Consider the following 22,853-nt stretch of genomic DNA (forward strand, 5'->3'; position numbering starts at 1 on the left):
TAGGGAGAAATTCTTTACTATGAGGGTGATGACGCACTGGAACAGATTGCCCAAAGAAGTTGTGGATGCCCCATGCCTGGAAAAGTTCAAGGCCAGGCTGGATGGAGCTCCAAGCAACCTGGTCTAGTGCAAGGTGTCCCTGCCCATGGCAGTGGGATTGGAACCAGATGATCTTTAAGGTCCCTCCCAACCCAAACCATTCTGTGATTTACTCTCCAAAGGGGAAAAAAGGCATAAGAAAGCAGCAGCAAAGGACTCTTCCCTTCATAGGCCTTTAGCTCCCTCTTCTGTGTTCCTATTAGCAACACAAGCAAAAATGTTAATTTATTTTCCACCTTTTGCCCTCCTTTCCCCCACCTCTCCGACTATTTTTAAATCATAGAATCAGCTGGGTTGGAAGGGACCTCCAAGATCATCAAGTCCAACCCTTGATCCAATACCGCTGTGGTTACTAGACCATGGCACTGAGTGCCACATCCAGTCTCATCCTAAAAACCTCCAGTGAAAGAGAATCCACCGCTTCCCTGGGCAGCCCATTCCAATGCCTGATTACCCTCTCTGTAAAGAATTTCTTCCTAAATGAAAGTAGGTATGGAAATACTGTGCAAGTATAACACACACTCCCATCGTGATCATGCTGTTTAATGAGAGAACCAGTTATTTTGGCATCATTGGGAAGTAACAGGGATCTGTGATCAAACCCCAAACTTCTAAGATCTTTAAAATGGTTTTTGTGTGTGAGCAGATATGTGGGCTGGCTTCCCTACAGAGGCTCTTTAAGACTGAGTTTGAGAATAAGTACATGGTATGATTAATAGGCTTGGGGTAGTCTGGGATTTTCAGGTATTACAAAATACTGTGAAACACAAGCTTATGGTTAAGCATTGTTATTCATTCAAATGTGCAATTAGATATCTTTGTAGTGTACATGCTTTTGCATAGAATAATTCTTTGTAAATTTTGTGACAGAAGTAGTGAGCAATTGTCTGTACTGGGTGTACTAATAATCTTCCCACATTAAGTTATCCAATTAAGAGAAGTATTTAAGTATTGCAAGCTAAATTAATAGGCGGTTCTGAACTTGTTTTTCACTGGATTTTATGTTAATAACATATGGCAGATGCAAGAGGACTTTGTTTGCGCATAGTAGAATGTTTATCATCCTTAACATATCAAGATTAGGAGAAAGGTGTAAATTTTGCACTGGTTTAGATAATTTGTTTTATTTTACTGTTCTATTTACTAAGAAAAACAAGTTACCCCCTCATTTATGCTCCTAGATTCTCATGATGCCGTTTTAAGATTTAATTCTGCTCCAACACGTGGCTATGAAAAAGATGTTGGAAATAAAACAACCATGCGGATCATTAACTCTCAGGTAAGATCTTCCTTCTGTGAATTCAAGTCAATGTCACTTCTGTACAATATGACATTAAATTAATAACCTCTGAGAAAGTGTTGGGTAATCTGTGAAGCTGCTAGTGATTCAACAGTCATGATGTAGAGAAGGTAAAAGTTTTCCCTTACAGGGATGTTCACACTGCTGTCAGTGTAGAGTGATTGTGGTAGTTACTTGATAGCCTCATTTCAAGAAGTGGTTTGTAAAGTTTCTCATGTGTCCTGCATCTGCAAAGGCTCTGCAGGATGCCAGAGCTGTCAGTATAGAAGACCTTTGCCACACTGTCTGCAGGATCTTCACAAAATCTGGGCTGTGGTGACCCCAAAGCTCTTTTCTCATATTTTCCAGTTCTCCAATTATTTTCTTGCTGGAAGGCAAAAGAAATGGAAACTGAGTTGTCTTAATGTGTAACTTAAGTCATCATTCTTCAAAAATTTAGAATGAACTAGTAAAGAACTTTAATGTACACTAATTATTACACATTAGGCGAGTTTGTTCATCTGAATGGAAACAGAAAATGGGATTTTCTGCATATGGGTGTCAACAAATAACCGTGCATTGAGCTACAGTGACACCTTATGGTTGAGAGTAGTTTTTCAATTTTGAAAAAGCTATTGCCTGAATTCCAGTCTTGGGCAAACCAAACCTCTTTTCTCTTCATGAAATGCAGACAAAAAGCAACAACAGAATTACTGTGAAATTTTATGACATATTGAAATGTTTACTTAGTCAACACCAATAGTATGGTTGGCCATGTAAGCATGCTCTGTGCATACTGATTCTTGCTGAAGGATAACAAAATTTTCAGTTACTGTGATTCTTATGAGTTCATTTTTTTCTTCCTCTTTAGGTGAGTGTGTTCTTTGTGCGTATAAACTCATGTTCTTTGCCATCGTGATCTGGATTAAATATGCCCCCTTTCTTTTGTTTGGGGAAGAAAGCAGAAATATCTTATTCTGGCTTTAGTGCTGAAATTGGTGTATCAGAGAACATGGATTTTCATGTAAATGATTTTACTTTTTTGGGTTTTGTTGTTTTTTTTCCTTTCCTTGATGGTTCTCTGTTTTAGTGTTTGCCAAAATGTCCTGGTGCTGACCATGCCTGAACTTGTGCCAGGCAAGGAGAAGAGTTTAGAAAATTCTTACAATTGACTAGACTCAGTAGGCTCCCTGTAGCAGAAGAGAGAAATGCTCTCAGGGAGTGATCTGAGCTTTGTTAGCTCTCCAGCGAATTCTGAGACATTAAATAGTTAAACTAGCTGCTCTCCACTGCTCAGGGCAGGGCAGACTGGGGTCCTCCTGGCTCCCAGAGCTGCTGCAGTATGCTGCCACTGGAGTGGTAATGGAGGGTCCCATGGTCTTCTCTTCTGCACTGTATAAGGCTTACTCCCCATAAGAAACAGAAAACAGAGGGCATGCTTAAGTTCTTGCTGGGTCAGCTCACACGGCTTCCTCACAAGTGCTTGTATTCCCACCACCTTTCTGCACCTTCAGAGAGGTCAGAAGCCACCGGTGATACTCTGGCCACCTGCTGAGAAACTAGTGTTGTCCTCTCTGAGAGTGAAATCTGCACAGACCACGTGATGAAAGTGACTTTCCCTACCAGTACTGAAGCTGGGTTACCTATACAGGTTTACTGACCCTCCTTTCCTCCTTGATGTTGAAAATTCCTATATTCACTTGATAAAAAGACTGCTGTGGCCCACTTCCCTCATATTCTCTGCTGTCAAAGCTCAAAGGACATGAAAGAAGACTATGCAGCCACAACATATATTGTTATTGCAGGAAAAAACTCATACATATGAATGCAGACTCACTGAGAGCGAAATTTGTGTGAACGCTACCTCCAAAGGGCTCTTGCTTCCTGAAAGGCAAGTAAGAGCTCCTTTGTGTGGTAACTCTGGAACTGAGCTTTTAAAATCTTGACCTTTTGGTCTGTTTACTCTGTTCTCTCATAAAAGGAGTTTACATTCTGAGGTGAAAACTGCTCTGAGAAATGGAGTTGGGGATGCTGATAGCAATATGACTAATTCTGTTCTTGTTGTAGAAGGCTGATGGAAATCATTAAGCTCAAAGTTTATGGTAGGGAAAATATTGCTATGGCAACAATATTGTTTTTCTGAAGAAAAATATGCATAATCAAATACGACTCATTGGATCCTAAAGGGAAATGAAAATTAATATGAATTTATTTGTCTGGAATGTTGATTAGTTTAACAGCTGGAACCAAATTCATGCTGTTTCGACTAGTGCTGAAGTCATTCAGCTTGAACCTGCCTGACATTGGAGGTACCAGGGATCAAAGAGATCTGGTTACACATGGAGGGTTCTGGAAGGGGTGAGCCAGCAGGAGCGAAGAGTAAACTTCCAGTGGGGTAGGAGGATCAGGCAGAGTACCAGGAGATGCAGGAAGGAGTTATATGAGAGCAGTCAATTTGAGCAAAATGACAGTTACTTTAAATATAGCCCTATTGTGTGCCTGCTGTTGGAACTGTTTTTTTAGGTATACCAAGCCTGTACAGTCATGGTCTAATTTGCCTTTCTGGAGTTACTTGAAATGAGACTGACTTGCTGTTAAAATGAGAAAGCGACCACAAAGTTGGTAGGGGGTGGGCAGCAGGAAAGACATTACCCTTGGGGGCTGTAGCCCTTCAAAGAAAGCTGCTCTGTGTCTAAGAGGATCCTGCAGGCGGTCTTAAAATAATGTACCTTTCATTTTCAAGTTCCAGAATACAAGGTAATGTTGATATACAATTATGCAGCATCTCAAGTGGTCCCATCGCATCCCTCACAGATGGAGAGTAATTCAGCATACTGCCAATTCAAACTGTCATGACTGCTGTTTATGGTTAAGCTCTTTTTTTATGTTTTCTTAACAAAACAAGATGCTTAAAATCCACCAGAACTAAAGCAGAACAAATAGCAACCTGGGTAGGACTGTTTATTTTAGATAAGGATTTTGCATTTTTCTGGATCCCACATGCTTTTAATGGTGTCCAATTCTTTGCATCTATGTTTGCAGATTCTCACCAATCCAAACCATCACTTTGTTGACAGCTCCTTGTATAAAGATGTTGTCTTAGTTGCCTGGGATCCTGCTCCCTACTCCGCAAACCTGAATGTGGTAAGATGTCCGCTTAGACCTTTCTTCCCAATCAGTTGAAAACAGTGGAAAAAATGAATGTATTTACCACTATAGTCTCCTTGTTCTCACTTTTCATGATGAACCCCAGGGTCTGTCTTCATCTGAGTGGAGAATGCTATTTCTTCATGAATTGGTCAAAGCTGGTTTATTGGTCAAAAACTTTTCTGTAGCATTTGTCCTAGAATGCACTGTTCTGAGATGCTAGGATAGATGGATGATGGCGTTTGTTTGAAAAAGCATTGTTATTTTCACATAACAGTGAGTTTTCTGTGTGCTTGCCAAGGAGGGAACATCGCTAGATTTCAGAAGGAGGTTTTATCAGGAAAGGTGAAAAATTGCATCCATTTTTCCCCACCTTCCCTTCTGCCTTCCCAAACAAAATACATCCTAGTGAAAATCTCTTCCCCCTTTCTAAGGCCTCATCCTCCACCAGTCTTCCCTTTATGTCCACTGTCACACAGCCATCTGTGCCCTGCCATCCACCCCCTCACCGAGAGCAGCATATGTCCACCTGGTTGTCACTGGGGGAGTCTCTGCTTTGGCTGTTGCTGCAGCTCCAGTAGACAAGTTGATCTGATGGCTTTTGGCACAGGGAGCTTGGAACTGAGCAGGCTGCAAAGTAGAAACCAAGCCTTCATCTGCTGAACTCCCTTAGCAACAGATGCTAGAGGCTGCCTGCCTCCTACGCAGGCTGCCATCAGTCTGCCTCGTGCTGCTGCTGCCTCCGGCAGGGACAGGGACACTTTCAGAGGAAGATTCACCCTCAGGCCCAGATCTCACGTCAGGGCTCTTTGAACCCCTTTTTTAATGTGGATCTGTGAGGGGGAGATAGGGTTGGCTTATCCCACAGCACTCAATTATTTATTGGGAGTCTATGAAGAGAGAAAACAGAATAGCCCAGAGTGAGGAATGCCTTTCTAGCAAAAACATCTACCAGTGCAGGCTGCTTTTGTACCTTTGCTTCTGTTCTGCAGAATCCAAATGAAGCCCGTTTATGTTATTGTACATGTAGTGTTCAAAACACATTTGATACTATTAGATTAAAAAACATCTTACTTTTTTCCTTCCAGTGGTATAAGAAGCCAGACTACAATCTGTTCACTCCCTATGTCCAGCATCGTAGGAAGAATCCAACCCAGCCGTTTTACATCCTCCATCCAAAGTTTATATGGCAGCTCTGGGACATCATTCAGGAGAACACTAAAGAGAAGATACAGCCCAACCCTCCTTCCTCGGGGTTTATTGGTAGGTGTATCAAAGATGATCCCAGTAGACATGTTAGATTTTTAAAAAATTAAAAATGTGTGCATTGCATGAGGATCAAGTACATACATGTGTACTGTTTGTTCTTGGCGCTCTCTATGGAAACAATGACTAGCAAAAACACAGAGTATGAGAACTAGAAAATAGTTGAGTGAATTGATGTTCTGCTTTCTTGCCCTTCACATCCATAGTATGCATACCATATCTCTAAAACATTCATATATCTGTAAGAAATTTGTATTATTCCATATTAATTTATGTGTTGAGCACCTATAAATTCTGAAGTTCTTTGTTGGGATCATAAAGCAGGGATGCATCAGACAACAAGAGAAAGCAGATGGCAGATCATAGAGGATGAAATCAGTGGCAGGCCAAGCTGTATTCCCTACACAAGCCAAGTATTGGGATTTCTCATGCCCTGTCATGGTTTCCAGTGCTCATTCTGAGCACTTCTCTTCTTCTCTTAAAGCAGTAGAGTTTCGCTGTATTTTTTGGTCCTTCCTTAATATTTCTTGGGGATAATTTGACACTGTGCCCACAATTCATACAGCAGAACAACTTATCTGATGCTCGGCAGGTGCCGATCATGAATGTCTAAAGGATTCTAGTGGAGTAGCAAGGCTGAGTCAGTCATTCTTGCGCCTGCTACTAGAGACACAGAGGGCAGTAGAGCTTCGAATACCCTCTTCCACTTTAGAAACTCCATCCTTTCCTCACTGACGTTGTGATATCGGTCTATGTGTTTGCTGCAGTCAGAAAATGTTCTTTTTATACTTTTTATCTGAATCTGAAAGCAAAGACACCTGAGATTGCATCTGATAAGGGAATACCATTTTTGAGCATTTATTTTGGGTTCTGTATGCAGTAGTGGCATCCTAGGATATTGTGGAACATACCAAAGGCCTTAAGAGAGGATGCTGAAGCTCTCAGAGGGATGACATGAAGGTGTCTGGGAGATGCCCATCTGTGACCTGAGTGGGTTGTGCATACCTGGAACATGAGTGGAAAGAAAAAGAGGCCTTGTGTGATGTAGGAGGGTGGCTTGGCAACTGGTTACTTCTTGAAGTGAGATGATTTTTTTTCTTTTGGAAACCTGCTTGTGAACATTCATAGGGAGAAGACTGCTCACATGGAATGATCTCACCAGCTGCATTCACATTTTGCAGAAATGTTTCTTGGAGCAATGAAGTTGTTGATAAAAATAGGTTAACAGCTGCTGATCATAAGAATAGTGAAGAGGATCACTGCTGTCAATCCGTACTTCCACCATACATAAAAAACACTTCAAAAACTTCTTTGAAGAAATGGAGTTAATTTCACTGTAAGAACAGAACAGTAATCTTCAATCCCAAATCTAAATGTTACTGACAAGAAAATATCCATCAAGCAGAGAAAGCTTTGAAAATATCAACCATTAAACAAGCAAAAGCATTAACAGCAAAAGCTGTATAGATAAAAATACTCTGGTGTGTACAGATGCAAATTCGCCTCCTTCTCTAGTGGGAATTTTAGTTATATTGTTCATTTCCAAGGGGCAATGCTTTTTTGGAAATGCTGTCACTAACTTTCAAAAATACAAGGCAGTAAGACAAACTTGTTGGTAGTTATATCCACCTCCTGTGATAACTAGCTACTGTTATGATAGATGCATTTTAAATATTTTATTAGGGAGAGGCTTCCTATTTTGGTTACCATATTGAATTGTGATGTATGCATTGTACATGTAACATAATCTAAACTCAGAGGTGGCACAGAAACAGCAACTGTGTATTGTCAAGAGTGGACATAAAGGGCAGGATAAAGCATAGAAAATATAATGCAGCTGGGCAGAAATCTGAAAAGTCACGTTAGTCTTCAGGTCAGGTATCTCTCAATCACTCATGCAGCAAATAATCCAGTTGGAACTGAAGCTAGCAGACACAACTGAGTGCACCTGTATGAAAGGGGTATCCTGAATACTGAGCTTCTACCTAATTCTTATAAAATCTATAAAATTAATTCCTATAGAATTAATAGAAAGATTGGGTACGTGATGGTCATCATAAAATGTATCTTAATTTCAAGAAGGGAAAATTGTTTATTAAATGACTACACTAATAAATTAACCTGTACTTAGAACAACTACATGAAGGAAAATAGGCTGCTGTTTAATAGAGGGTATGAATTTTCACAGACAGAGATATGCATTCCTGAATCTAAGCAATTTATAGCATGGACCATAATGATCCTAATATCACAGAAAAGGTTATAAAAAAAGTTCTGAATTAAGTGAGACACTTTTCTTTCAAGCTTTTTAGCCTCCAGTAGACCTAGTTTACAAAATTGGACAAATTATATCAATTAAAACATGGAATAACACATTTTATGTTTTTCAGGAATGTGAAGCATGCTTTAGCTTGGTCTTACATGGTTTCTTCAGTAATTACATTTTTCACCTGACAATTGTATGTATTTCTGCCTCTTAGCACTATTTTTAAGAAACTGAATCTTCCCAAAGGGAGGATACTTGGTGGAATGTGTGCTCACGGTGTTCTTCTGTAGCAATGAGTCGGCATCCTTCAACATTGACTGATGTCAGGGGAATCTCTTAATGTTGTTAATAACTGTATTACAGTACTTGAGTCACAACATTATTAAGTCTCTTGGAAAAGGGGCTAGTGGGTTATCTGTGGGGAAGAGGTAGTCTCTCATATGCTTTGACTTTAGAGGAATGAGAGAAAGAGTAGAGGTAGGACTTTTTCCCTGGTTTCTTCACCATGTGGGAGCTAGGGAAAATAATGGGTTTTTTGCATTTCCTCTGAGGTATGGGATGCCTTGTATTTGCAAAAGTTCTGCCTGGAACCTCTGACTTCCCAAAACCCTACTAATCAGCTCTGCATCAGCATGTTGCTGAGGAGAGGCAATAGCATTGTGGTAGCTGGTGGTTGGGGTGAGGGAAGCACAGTGCATGTCCATCTGTAGAGGGGAGAGGAGAGGATGGGGAGAGAAATATGGCACAGAGCAGGACTGGTTGTGGGGTAGGTTGTTTTTTTTGTGGGTAACAAAAAAAAAATCAAACAGGTTCCAACAGGATAAACCGAACTGTTTATTTTAATCTGAGAGTCTTTTTTGGTTTTTTTTGGTTTACTTTCTGAGACACCAATTTGGACTTTTGCTAGCTTGTAACTTTGCCTTATGTGGCATGTCATAGCTAATGTCCTCCTCATTATACATTATTTACTCTTTTTCTTCCTAATCTAATCCTATAAGAGCTTTGAGAACCCATTCTTGCATTAGCATTAGGCCATTACCATGGTGGCTTTTCGCAGTTAAAGTTGTTGGTTCATGTTTGGCTGAAAAATGGGTTTGCTAAATGAGTATTGATATGTTTACATCTCGTCTTGGGTGGGATGGTATTTTAGCATTCAGAAGGTTGGGGGCTTTTTAATATGTCTAGATTTGTTTGGCTCTTTTTTTTTCTTTTACTCCCAAATCAAAACATGGATTTCTTAGATTTTTACATTTTAGGTAGTCTGTGTTAAGTGGTAGTCTTTTTTATGTATTATAGCTTTTAGCGTAATATACAATCCACTGAACACAAAGTAACTAAGACCAGATTACTTTATTGTTGGGAGAAAGGAAGTGTTGTTTGAGGCTTTACAGCTGACATTATAGTTTTAACAGTTACATGTCATTAATAGCTGATAACATTAATCTTCATTTGCATGCATCAAGACAATAGTACAAGCAAGGCTATCATTACACTGCAGCATTATCAGATCATTGTATGACTAAGAACTTAAATTTAAAATGGCTTTAGAGAGCATGTTGAACAGAAGTATGCAGCTGATCTCCAGCTCTGCTTAGAAGAAAATACACTTGCATGAACTGAAAGAAACAATTAGACATAGTAAGAGTTGCCTTTATTGCTGTTACTTGGCTGTTTTATCAGCAGTTGGTGAAGGAACAGGATAGTGCTTACTCTTTCCAGCTCAGTGTTGTTCAAGTATTAGCACACAATAAATAATACCTCCAATACATAAGCTTTAAATTATTCTTTACTCTAACAAAAAGCACACTGAAATTTGAGTATCTCCCACTTCCCAAAATACAGACATAAAAGAGCAAACTCTCCTCTTAAATCACATAAAAAAATCTTTACTATTCTAGTGTATCACCCAAAATTGAATAATACATTTAAAATTATATGATATCATTGGTCAGCATTTTCCAGTGTATGCTCATATTACAGAGTATATTATTGTGATTAATGTACGGCTTTTTGCATTCACCATTAAGTGATAAATATGTAATTTTCTAGGTCTACTATGCAATGCAATTATTTATACAGCAAAGATGACAAGTCTTGCACAATTTATTAAGCTTAGACACAGGGCCATTTGGTGACAGTTTTTCAATAAATAATTTGGTTTTCTTGTGTTTAGTATTTGTCACATAGTTCATGAACTAAACAGAGGTGAAGGAACCCTTATTTTAGAAACACAGTATTTTAAAAAGCCAGAACTACTTTTACTACATGTTCCAAAGAATAACTCAGGCACATTTGGCCCAGTTTCAAGGAGTGATATATTTTCCTGTCATACCTGCAATCCAGTCAAGAGAGACTACAGAAGTAGAGTAACATATAGAAACCTATACATTCTAAATGCTCTATGTTTATTTGTAATGCTTTCAAGTGCATAGATTAGCAAACACAAATTTACTAGTGTGTCTAGCTAAATTCTTTTCTGTAACTACTCTGTGGTATTCATGAAATGAGACACAATATAATAATCAGATTATGTGTATCTAAATGTTTTCAGCATCTCTTACATTTTGTTAAAATGATTCTGCATTCTTCCTGAATGCTTGAATTACACTTATTAGTCCAGATGCTTTCATACAGCATCTGTTGAGTCAGGTGTATTAAACTGTATTTTATTTATTTGTAAACTAGAGAACATTCTTTTTTAAATCAGTGTGCTAAGCACAAAGCCTAATTGTACTATACAAGATTTGTGTTGGAAAATCAAAACCTTTGGAGTTATTCAAATTGCCAAGAACAAATTGAAAAACATTTTCTCCTTTTGATTAGAATCCATAGTATATGTTCATTTATATAAGTCATCCATGCAAGGAATTTGTCATTTAATTCTGGTTTAAATGTTCTCAGTGCAGATTGTAAAAGCTCAGTTTATTTGTGCCAGTTGGACTGAGTTTAAACCATACCATACTTCCTAACACTATAGATATCCGCCAAATTGGAAAAAAAGTAACACATCTTTCTAAGAATTTTGAAATACTAATATATAATATTTTGAAATACATAATACTGTATTAGCATCTAATATTGTACTGTTATAACAAAGCTGCCATTTGACTGTTTCTCTGACAACCACATAATTTCTTAGGAATAACACATTTTTTAGTATTTTTTAACGAGTATTCTGTGCTCACAATCCTTTTTTTTTCACAGTGTGGTATTCTTCTGCTTCAGCAAAGGAGCTTGTGATACCTATCTCAGGTGTGGGTAACTGCACCAGTGGCACATTTCGTCACACCTTGTTTTCATTTCTTCTTACAGTGCTCCTGGAAAAGCCCATTATAGTACTTTTTCACAAAGTTCCAAAAGCTACTTACATAGGAGAGTAGAGGAGAAGGTTCTTGATAGCGAAGCTCCAGACTCTTATTTTCAGTTTCTGTCTAGTCACAAAGTTCCCTGTAAGTGAACAATTCATCCCATCCTAAAGGAGACGTCTAAAATAAGTCTGAGTTCTGCCCTAGAAATACCTGTCTCCTGCATTGTCCGTAAAGAATGCTTTAGATAGCAAGGTCAGAGATGGGCATGAACATTTCAGTAAGATTAATTCTGTTCAGACTCTATATGATGTTGGGACAGTGACTGTCTCATCCTGATTACTAATAGTTCCTTAGGTCATGTGTAAGCCAGTCTGTGCCTTTTTGTATTTAGTAATTGTGCATTGACTGAAAATTAACATAAGGACTGTTAACAAAGGCAAATATTGAAGTGGAAATGGAAATATGGAAATTGTTCACGCTACAGGCTATCAAACAATGCCGTTCTCCTTCATACTGATAATCCTGAAGGAGTGTTGAGATATGAAACAAACTCCTAGATGAGGTTAAATTGATGTGAAAGTACACAGACAGAAGAAATAAGTATATAGATACGTACTCCATGGGCAGTATAGGGAAAGGAAATAAAACAAGGCACACTTGGACACTACAGGTTAATACCTGTGGGAGAAAATGCTAAGAAATTCAGCCACAGAAGAGAAACCTAGGAAGCAATAGTACAGAAAGAGATGTGTACAGATAACAAATAGAAAGCAACACAGGACTTCTCAGAATAGATGGCCAAGCAAAACGGGTTAACAGAACCAAGATTAAGTCAGTAAGCAGTCAGGCACATACCTCTTCTTTATCTTTGAGACTGCATCCAACACATAAAAGTTCGAACATCATGTAAAAAAAAATTTGGGGTTATTTAAGTGCCAAGAAGCTATTGGCAATTTAAAAAATTCTTAAGATCACTGAAGGTGATCTTGAGGAGAGAAGGGAAGATGGGAAAAATGAGTTGTGAGGTAGATGAAAATATAGACAGCTTGGCACACTTATACTTGCTGGATACAGGTGTCAGTAAATCACCGTGATGTTGTTAAAACCAAGCAGAGAGAAACTGAGTTGAAGAGTGGTATTAAAAAACATGGGATGGAATGTGAGACCTGTAGTCTGGGGAGCTCTGTTGCCAGCCCTGTCTTAGGGAATTACGAAAAACAAGCTAGACATCACATTAGAAAGAAAACAGAATAAAAACTGAATATATCCTAGTACATGGACTAATGTAAATGTCCTAATGTCTAAACTGGTGCTATTCTTTTAAAGATGTTCAATTAATGTTTTTTTTGTGAACTGAGTTTGCAGTAATAGCTCTACAATACTAAGACTGTCCTATGTGGAGGCGGATTCACATCCTTCAAGGCATGAGACAGAAATTAACCCATTTCTTTCCTGTTTTTAGAGAGGACTATATTCATACAAAGAAGATGGCTGGTTTGGATGGTTGGCTGTACCACACTTGGTCTCCTTGGCTGGAGGTCATTGGTGTTAGAGGGGCTAAAGGAAAAAGTCTCTGGCACTGACCACCATTTTTCCCCAGAGTAGGGTTTGAGCATTTGATGTGTGCATGAGGTCTGGAAGTATCAAGAGTGTTCCTGTTTCCACCAGGACAGATAAGCCTCCAGCACAGGGACACTGCTGAATGTGGTAATCTCTACATGTTGTTGTAGCTCATCTTTCAGTTTGCTGACCCTAGACTTCAACACAAGAATGTGCGATAAGTTAGCTGTTACCACTCAGAAACTAGCTTGTCAAGTCACTGTCTCTCCTCCTGCCAAACATCACTGTCCAGCGTGAGTGAAAATGTGAGTGGACTGTCAGAAGTTACAGTTATTTATGAGCAGTGTAATCTGAAATCTCAAGATATGCACTAGATGGAAGAAGGCAGGAAAGGTAAGGAGCTAAACTAGATAGCCCAACATGCCTTTTAGATTGATTCTGGAGGGCACTGAACCAAAGATCATTAAAAACTAAAACTCTACCACTTGTAAGTCCTCCTTTAATTAATTTACAGGAAAGCCAATGATACTGTTTAAAATTTTGTCATCATGGAACCATACCTGGCAGTTATGTGTCTGTCTTTACTGTTATTAAGGAGATTATGAAAGAGTCACAATTTTTGTTCTTGACAGTTTTCCAATCTCACAAATGGCAACTTCCTTTATTACTTTTAAAGTAAGCTTAGTGATGTGGCAGTGAAATAAAACACACTTTGGTTAAGGCTTGTACCTTCCATCAGAGCCAATTTTCCTAAGACTGTGGTGGTATAGCTTTTGAAATTGGCTCCAGGCTTGGCTCTGAGTGCAGGAGAGAAGTCACTTTACTGTCTCTTTCTGGATATGGTTCATTGTTGCACACATTTCCGCCATCCATCCTTTGATTCAGCTGGATGACAGTTACCTTGGAGTGGCAGGTGGGCTCTCCATTAGTGGAGGAAGGAGATTGGCAGTGGAAAAGCTGACGAAAGCATTTGTAAAACTGAAACAACAAAAAAACAATTCAAGACATAGGTGCTTGGCAGGCTACAATTCATAGCATTTCTATAACACCTTCAGGGCAAGGAAACATGGTTTATTAAGCTTGTATCTTTTTCTCAAATAGGGGTTAAATATTTTTTCATCATGAATATGTGTTTCTTGCTGCTTAAGACTGAAGTTCAGTTAAATTTGTTAAATTCTTTAAAATTGATACACTTAGCTCTTCTAAGACCATAGATTCTGTAAAGGGTAAAGCTGTAGAACAATATAAAAGATTTTCAGAACCTTTAGTTTATGATAAAAGAAGATTTAATCACAGAAGTAATTGGTTTATGGTTACTTCACACATCAGGCAGGGAAAAAATCAATTTGGATAATCTAATGATACACAGCAGGGAGAACATAGGGTTCTTTTCATTAGGAAGCCATTGAAATTCTCTGTGTTCCCAAACTGCAGACTAAACTTCAGAAAATGACTCTGCTTAATTAATGAACCAGAATGATTTTTTTTAATTCATTTCACTTCTGAGATAAACACATCATGCAGTGGATGAGCAATTGGCTCACAGGTCAAGCACAGAGGGTAACTGTGAATGGGGTAATGTCAGTCTGGTGACCAGTCACTAGTGGGGTAATACAGGGCTCCATCTTGGGCCCTGTGCTCTTCAACATCTTCATAAATTACTTGGATGCAGGACTGGAAGGCATACTAAGCAAGTTTGCAGATGACACAAAACTGGGAGGAGCTCTTGGCTCCTTCAAAGGGAGAGAGGCCCTGCAGAGAGACCTCAAGAAATTAGAGGACTGGGCAATCACCAACCAGATGAAGTTCAACAAAGGAAAGTGCCAGGTTCTGCACCTGGGATGGGGCAACCCTGTGTGTACAGACAGACTGGGGAATGAGATGCTGGAAAGCAGTGCCACAGAAAGGGACCTGGGGGTCCTGGTCGATGGCAAGTTGAATATGAGTCAGCAGTGCCCTGGCAGCCAGGAGGGCCAACCCTGTCCTGGGGACCATCAGGCAAAGCATCCCCAGCTGTTAGAGGGAGGTGATTGCCCTGCTCTGCTCTTCACCGGTGCAGCCTCACCTTGAATATTGTGGCAGTTTGGGGCACCACAATATAAGATATTAAGCTATTAGAGAGTGTCCAGAGGAGGGCACTGAAGATGTGAAGGGCCTTGAGGGGAAGTCATATGAGGAGAGGCTGAGGCCACTTGGTCTGTTCAGCCTGGAGAAGAGGGGAAGAAGAGGAGCAGGCACTGATCTCTTCTCTGTGGTGACCAGTGGCAGGATCCAAGGGAATGGCTTGAAGTTGTGTCAGGGGAGCTTTAGGTTGGATATTGGAAAAAGGTTCTTCACCCAGAGGGTGGTTGGGCACTGAAACAGGCTCCCCAGGGAAGTGGTCACAGCACCAAGCCTGAGAGAGTTCAAGTGTTTGGATGATACTCTCAGGCACATGGTGTGACTCTTGGGCATGGTCCTGTGCAGGGCTAAGAGTTGGACTCGATGATCCTTGTGGGTCCCTTCCAACTCAGCATATTCTGTGATCTACCCAAAACACCTCTGATATAATGAGTTACATCAGTTCTCATCTGTAAGTGCCAAGTGAGCAGAATTATACAACTACCTCCTCTGAGAGCTGACACTCATATTCAGCAGATAGGGATACCAGTAAAGCAACAAGTGTTTCAATACATTTTCTACACAAATTTATTTTTTAAGTGAAATCTTTAAAAAAATAAATGGTGTCCAAGACTTACTTTATGTTATTTTCCTTTCATATGGCTATGTGAAACAGAAAAGGCTTCCAGAAGCTATGATTGATGTGAAAGTATTGAAGTTTAGGCAGTGCTGTTGATCAGTATCTGGTATTAGTCCCTTTGAAAATGTGCAGCTGTAATAGTAAAATTTCTCTTGTTTCAAAGCTATAAGACCACAGTTGACAGCGCTGATGATACTTGGCCATTGACATGTGGCAGGAAATAAATATGTGCTGTCATTTTGTGGATTTCTCCTTGCTGAGCAGGAGGTGGTCAGGGGTTTTTCGTTGTGACAACACTGCTCTGAGTAGAAATTCGCCACCTTTGCTATCTCTCCATGATACTTTTCACAGAATTGTCAGAAGCTGTGGGCTTCTGTGCCACCACTGTATGGGTGATGTTTCTTCATATGCCCTTCTGCATGTATGTAGGCTTCCTTCTTGGCCATGTGTTCCTGCTTAGAGAGAAGTAAGTGGATGGAAAAGTGAAATTGATTCAAGTTCAGACTAAGAAAGACCAACATTGTAATAAGGTGGAGATGTTTCAAGGATTCTTGTGGGGGATGTTTTGTGGACAGTACATAAGGTAAATGGGGGGAGGTGGGAAAAAGCAGTCTTCTCACTCAGGAGGCTGATGGTAAAATGCAAATCTATATAGGCTTTTCACTCTTTCTTTAGGGATCAAAATCTTTATGTATCAGGAACAAGTGAAAGCCGCTCTAATAAAAGGAACTATTGCTTCTCTTAATGATTTTACAGAGTTAGTACTTAAGGTGTGCAACAACAAAGGAAAGTGGGAAAGAAAAAGGAGATTGGATGACTGCAGGAAAAATTCCGCAAGGAAAATGAAACCTGGGGTTCACTTTTGTTTTCACTTCTTGCTCCAGGTATCCTCATCATGATGTCCATGTGTAATGAAGTACACGTGTACGAATACATCCCTTCAGTCCGGCAGACCGACCTATGTCACTACCACGAACTCTACTACGATGCAGCTTGTACCTTAGGGGCCTACCATCCACTGCTCTATGAGAAGCTCTTGGTGCAAAGGATGAACAAAGGTTTGCAGGATGATCTGTATCGGAAGGGGAAAGTCATTTTGCCAGGGTTCAAAGCTGTCAAGTGCCCCAAAAGAAATTTCTCACACTTATAGAAGTAAGTCCTTCAGAAACAATGTGCAATAAGGTACTACTGTCGTACTATAAACAAGAAGAGAATACTTGAAAAAACGTATCTTAGACCAATCTAGTCTTGAGTCTATAAATTGTAATTAAGTAGCAGGCATGAGAAATACTTCTTTTCTGAGCCTGAGTATTTATTACTGCTTTGCAAATAGTTACAGGAAAAAAAGCAAAGGCTTAGCTCATGAAGGTGCAAAAGACATACTTAGGCAGAAATATAATGTATCGTTGTTGGTGTGAGTGTCAGAATTTGTCGGTGGTCTCTTATGCCACATATGCTAGACTGTAATTTTTTTTAATGAACTTATTTAACTGTCAAACCTGACATTGTGAAACAGCCTCTATTGTTCATGTATGTACAGAACGGCCAGTTGAACAATGCAGTGTTTCCCATGGCTTTGTAAGATTTTCAGACTCTCCCAGAATGAAGTAATTGCTACTCCAAGCTGTGCAGTCATTAACTGGAGTAGACTTTAATGCCTGCTCATATGCAGGCTCAGTTACAGGCCTCCAGCTGTACAGGGGCCTTACAGTCACTGTGAAGTCAGTGCAGTCAGAGGTGGCTGTACACACAGCCAAACCCATTGAACTACTGGATGTACTTCTCATGCCAGACTCCCATGCTCACACTGTCTGCAGAGGGAAGAGAGAAATGTCTCATTTCTTTAGATAAAAACAAACGTATTTGTAACCCATTTAGGAAGAGAAACTAAAGGATTATCAGGAAGGTGTGAGATGGGCATGCTGCCTTCCCCCAGTCTGCACAATACAGAATATCCAGAGAAAGCCAAGGGAGGCTGTGCAGCCCTCACACATCACACTGAAAGCAAGCATAGAGGGGGTCACCTTTCTGCAACAAAGATAGTATACAGGAATACAGACATTATTTGTTAAGTATTTCACTGGTATCTGAATCAAAGTCACTTAATCACAATTTATTGCATTCTGACACAAAGAAGACAATATCAGTATTTTTCACTTAATGTTTGAAAGACTATACCCCAGAGAAGCTGTAATGCCTCAAAAAAGCCTGACTACAGATTGCATATGGAGATAGTTTGATATTTTCACTCAAAACACACAATGAGAATATTCTCTAAGGCATTTCTAAAAATATGCTCGATTGCTAATATATTTAAAACATTATTTTCCTTATTTTCCGAGACTTCTGTTTCAGATTTTCTAAGTAGCAGCATGTAAATGTTGGTTTTGGGTTTTTTTCAGTTTTTTGTTTTGTTTTTTTCCCACGCATCTGTACTCTTTCTTTTAGAGTAAGTTTAGCAGGAACGTGTGTACACAAAAGCACAGCTATATCCTACTCATATCCATTCAGTAAAAAAGCAGACAGCTCAAAGAAACATTGAAAAGAATAGCTGAGTGGTTGTGGTGGAAAGTATTTTTTGTGTTTTGACTTAAACAAAAAGACTTTTGCCAGAAAGGCAAAAGAATGCAAACAACATTAATGACTATTTCATCTTCAATTGTAATGTAAGTATAATCACAAAATCCTTTTTCTCTCAGTCTGCTCTTTGGGAAGCATTATTTTCCTTCTTTTAAAACAAAGAATGTGTGTTTTACATAGGACTTAACCTTCTTTTGGGGCTTTATGATGATCTTAAGATTCTTGCTGACAAAAATTATGTCCAGATGATCTAATAACTGTACTTCTGTGCTGTATGGATTGTTATGTCCATAAGTCATTTTGGTACATGTCAAAATGAATAGATTTTACTTATATTAGCCTTAGACTCTGGATATATTACATACCAATTTCTTTTTAATGTTATATATGGTGGCAACTTTTATTCTTAAAGTTAATAACATTGTTACTTAATGTGTGGGGAATAGATAACCTACATAGAACTAATCTATTTTTCCATATGTTTGGTACCCTGTTTGCAAAACATTCAAAGTCTGAACAGTGCAATCAAACAGGTCTCTCTCTCTGCTGTACACTGTTAGCTATGACATGTTTGTAAAAGAAGGGAGTTGATTAGCTTTCTAAGACTAGTGAATATGCTACTTTTCAATAAGCAGGAAGTTCTCAAGTTCCAAAGGAAAAAAATGAATATCACTTTGGCCTGCAACCACTAACTTTTAACTTTGATTTTCGCAAAGAAAAATACTAACTGCATTGCTCAACTACTCACAGCAGGATTATGTAGTATTACTCCCTCAAAAATTTGTCAGAATAATCAACATAGCTGTTGTACAGAACAAGGAAAATTATAAAGTTTCATCTAACAAGTGCTAAGCATACCTACTTATTACATTTATATACCAATGCAGAACCAGGTATGAGATGTTACAAGATGAACTATATATTTTTAATTTACTGGACTGCACATTCAAGCCCTCACAGCCAAAATCTTTTCTTTGCCATATCCTTATTGTATGGCAGTCAGTCCTCCTTCCACAAGTGCAAATGTGGGTGCTGCAGCACCATCACCTCAGAAGATGCCGCAGAGCTGTGCTGCAAATGCTTGCTCACAGAGGAGGAAGACCAACTTGGGGTGCCATCTTTAAAAAATAAGCATCCCTGGTGGGGCTTCCCAGCACTGGTTTCCACTGTGATGTTTCACTGGTCTACCTGGTCAAACACCTTGTAGTTGCTTAAAGAGCATTTTGTCTCCTACCTTTTCTTGTCCTCTGGTTTTTGGCACAAGTGCAAGTTCACAAGTTATTGTTGTTAAGACAGTAGAGAGAGTTTTCTGACAAAAAGAAGAGGATATCAGCATTTTTTACATAGTGTTTGAAAGACTATATCCCAGAGAAATTGTAATGCCTGCAAAAAAATCTGTGTTTGAACTGCTAACTGAGGGCTCACCTCCACTCACCTCCACTTGCTGCAAGGGGAGAAGGGGCAGAAATAAAGGGGAAACATAAAGGACCTGTGGAGGTGCTCCCCCCACCACTGCTTAGGCTCTGTCACAGTGGCATTGCTGCTTTTATAAGAGCCCACCAAGTATTTCTGCATTAATGGGCATGTTCCCATCCCTTGTGAGGGAAGAGAGATCTTTACAAAGAATTGTGTTCAGTAAATTTAAAACAATGAGCGTGAACTGTGTATCTTTTAAAAATAATAGAAGAGTGCTGCTTTTATATCTATATAATAAATGCAGGAATGTTAGAGGAAGTGCATTTTCTCACCAAGATCATGGGGCTTTTTGGGGAAAATATACAGGCATGGCTTTGTAGCTCTCCAGCGTGGTTGTCACACACTAACAGAGTAGAACAGCACTGTAAACAAGAGAGGTTTGCACAAACCCAGCTTGTGAGGTGCATCATCAGCCAAGCAATTGCCTCTGCTATTGGACCCCTCAGCTCCCTTCAACCTGTTGCAGGTTTTAAATGTATGGAGTTTTACTGACAAGTAGGAACAAGTTGCCTTCAAACACTGTGGAGCCTCATTGCTGTGCCCTGGTGCTCTGGACAACAGCTGAAGTTAGCTGAAACAAACCAGAAACACAGCAGCAGCTTAAGGAAATGTGCTGAGTTTATGCTGAATTTCATTATGCTCCTTTTTCCCCACTGTGAATTCTATAGCTTTTCTAACTTGTGGTGCTCTATCATTTTATGCATTCAGCCTTTGGATGGTTAAATCAAGGTATTCTTCTGTTTATTCAAGAAAAAAAAAATCTTTTGCTTCATTTTGGGCCAAAATCTTTTTGCTAGAAAAAAACATTATATTGTTCTATTTCTCTACAGTTCTAAAGGTTACTACAGCATAAACTCACAGTTCAGTCAGTCATTCCTTGGATTAAACTACTACATCTTCTTTTAGCTTGCTGTGCAGTTTTATGCCATGGAAACTCTGGTAAATTCACTGACATTAACATTATATAAGAAATAATGTACCTTTGGAGAGGAAGGAGGGTGATATAAACACTCTAATCTACATTACTACTGTACAAATTTAAGTTAAGCATTGCTTGTCTTTAGTCAGGACACTTTCTTTGGTGAAGAGATCCAAATTCTGAATTTTTTGCTATAAGTTGCCAATGTCAGGAAAACCAAGACAGTTTTTTTTCTTAAATGAAGACAAGTGTCTACATTCACACTCTTGTACAGACTGAATACAGTCATTTTAGAGACTGATTTACTTAAACAGAAATTTAAACACACGTGTAGACCAATCCATAGTGGGGGGTTTAATTTCCTTTTTCTTCAGCAATTTTTAAGGATGGAAAATGCCACTCGGACAGTGACACAAATGTACCATGAAAGGAATGTTAAATGAATTGACTGCAAAGATAAATGGCTACTGTTTTTCCCTTCATGCTCTCTAAAGTTGATCTGTATTGAATAAATGAAATTGTTCTTTCAAGTAGGTAATTCAGAAGCCTGTCACTAGAAAGCAACTGAATCTTTCCCAGCACAAAGCAGATACCTGATTTAATTGTTTGAAATTTAATGTAGCCCATGTCTGGGCATACCTGCATCATTGAATGAATTTTGACACTGTAGATGTCTTCTCTCTGGCTTAGTGATCAGATTCAGAATTTTGTTCTTGAAATAAGAGTTGTGTGTAAAAGCCTTACTTTTCTTTATATCATCTCATCACTCTTATAATATGTAGTCATTGAACTATTCAAATATAGACTGTGTACTTTTTTAATAGCTTTGAGACTTATTTTATATGATGATTTTTTTAAATGAATGTGTACTCTAATAACAAAGCTTAAGATTTTACAGGAGTCACATTTTTAAGCAGTGTTTGTATACATTTTAACACTTTTTATATTTTCTATTATGATTTTGTATATTTTTATGTATGCACAGTGTACAGATTTTTTCCTGTAAATAAAATATTTGTTTTCATTTGTTTACGAGTGCTGGTGTTTCCATATTGCCTTAAAGGAATGACACTGAACTGCTCGTGGAACAAAAGAGGGAAGGTGCCTGTCAGTTCTGCCCACAATTTCAGTGAAATCTCAAATGGAAATGGACAGCGAGGCTGACAAGTAGCTATCAGTAAACTACAGAAAAGTGGCGAATATTGTAAAGCCAGCTTTATTCTAAAATGAACATATGTACCTGAGCAGGTGCACTAGGATTCCCTGGGAGAATATATTCACCCTACTGCTCTATATTTGGCAGTAGATTTCTTATGGTAGTCAAGACCTATTTAAGGAGGTCACGCTCCAATGATTTGATGCTATACTTGAAATGCTGGTAAACTTCAGCTAAATGGCTGTGCCACCCATTCAAGGAATCCATTCTCATAAGAGAAAAGAACAGACTTATTAATAAATTATTCATTAAAATGAAAACCAACTTAACAAAGGGAAAATGTAACTTGTCATTCAGTCTGGGATGATACCATATAATTCAACCACTACAAGTCTGCTTACATATGTTAAATGTGAGGCATTCTGCTACTTTTGGTAGTCTTTCAACTATGCAGTGGCCAGAGCTGGGCCAATGGAGGTGCTAGTCAGTGTTTTCATCCCAGGGAGTCACCTTGAGTCCATGCTGACAATAAAGCTAGTTACACATTAGTGAAATGATAAAAGTTGGATTGCCATTGTGTATGCTCCTGGCAGCCAGTAATCGTGCAGCTCATCCTATGTATTACACCATGTCCTGGCAGGCAGTGTTGAGGGGATAATTACTGTATGTCATAATATGCAAGTAACACCTCTCAGAAAACTCAGAACAATGAGCTACACTAGGGGATAAACGGAATGCTGGGATGCATGAACAGAGCAACTGATTGATGCTTTTCAAATCCATCAACTTTGGTTTTACTGGTTTTTTTTCATTTAAAAAACAACAACAAAACATCATCACTGTGTTCCATCTATTAAAATGCTCAGTCAACTTCACTGTCTATAACAAGAGAGGACATTCTTGTCTCACTCCATTCAAACCTGTACTTCAGTAGGAGGTTGACATCCTTGAACTATATTGTGTGGGGTACAGGGAACATCTTGCTGTACTCACTATTCTTTAGCAGTGACAGCTATAGGAGATGTGACACTACCTTTCTGATAGGGAGCCTTGGAGG

The 22,853-nt window shown here is 39.0% G+C and overlaps 2 protein-coding genes across 4 annotated transcripts in view; one reads left to right on the plus strand and one right to left on the minus strand.

The window, feature by feature from the left end:
• ST6GAL2 (ST6 beta-galactoside alpha-2,6-sialyltransferase 2) overlaps positions 1-21,662 on the plus strand; it is a 174,263-nt gene extending 152,601 nt beyond the window's left edge. For all 3 annotated transcript variants that reach the window (XM_051772755.1, XM_051772756.1, XM_051772757.1), the window contains 4 exons: positions 1,281-1,378; positions 4,421-4,522; positions 5,614-5,788; positions 16,550-21,662. In XM_051772755.1, the coding sequence (XP_051628715.1) occupies positions 1,281-1,378; positions 4,421-4,522; positions 5,614-5,788; positions 16,550-16,815 (641 nt within the window). In that variant the 3' untranslated portion in view covers positions 16,816-21,662. The remainder of the gene's footprint in view (positions 1-1,280; positions 1,379-4,420; positions 4,523-5,613; positions 5,789-16,549) is intronic.
• LOC127463412 (pinopsin-like) overlaps positions 13,280-22,853 on the minus strand; it is a 70,539-nt gene continuing 60,965 nt past the window's right edge. Inside the window, exon 4 of the mRNA XM_051772787.1 lies at positions 13,280-13,903. Within this exon, the coding sequence (XP_051628747.1) occupies positions 13,676-13,903 (228 nt within the window). The 3' untranslated portion in view covers positions 13,280-13,675. The remainder of the gene's footprint in view (positions 13,904-22,853) is intronic.

Source organism: Manacus candei, unplaced genomic scaffold, assembly GCF_025592945.1.
Source record: "Manacus candei isolate 608988 ecotype Guabito, Panama unplaced genomic scaffold, ASM2559294v1 h1tg000159l, whole genome shotgun sequence".
NCBI lineage: Eukaryota > Metazoa > Chordata > Aves > Passeriformes > Pipridae > Manacus > Manacus candei.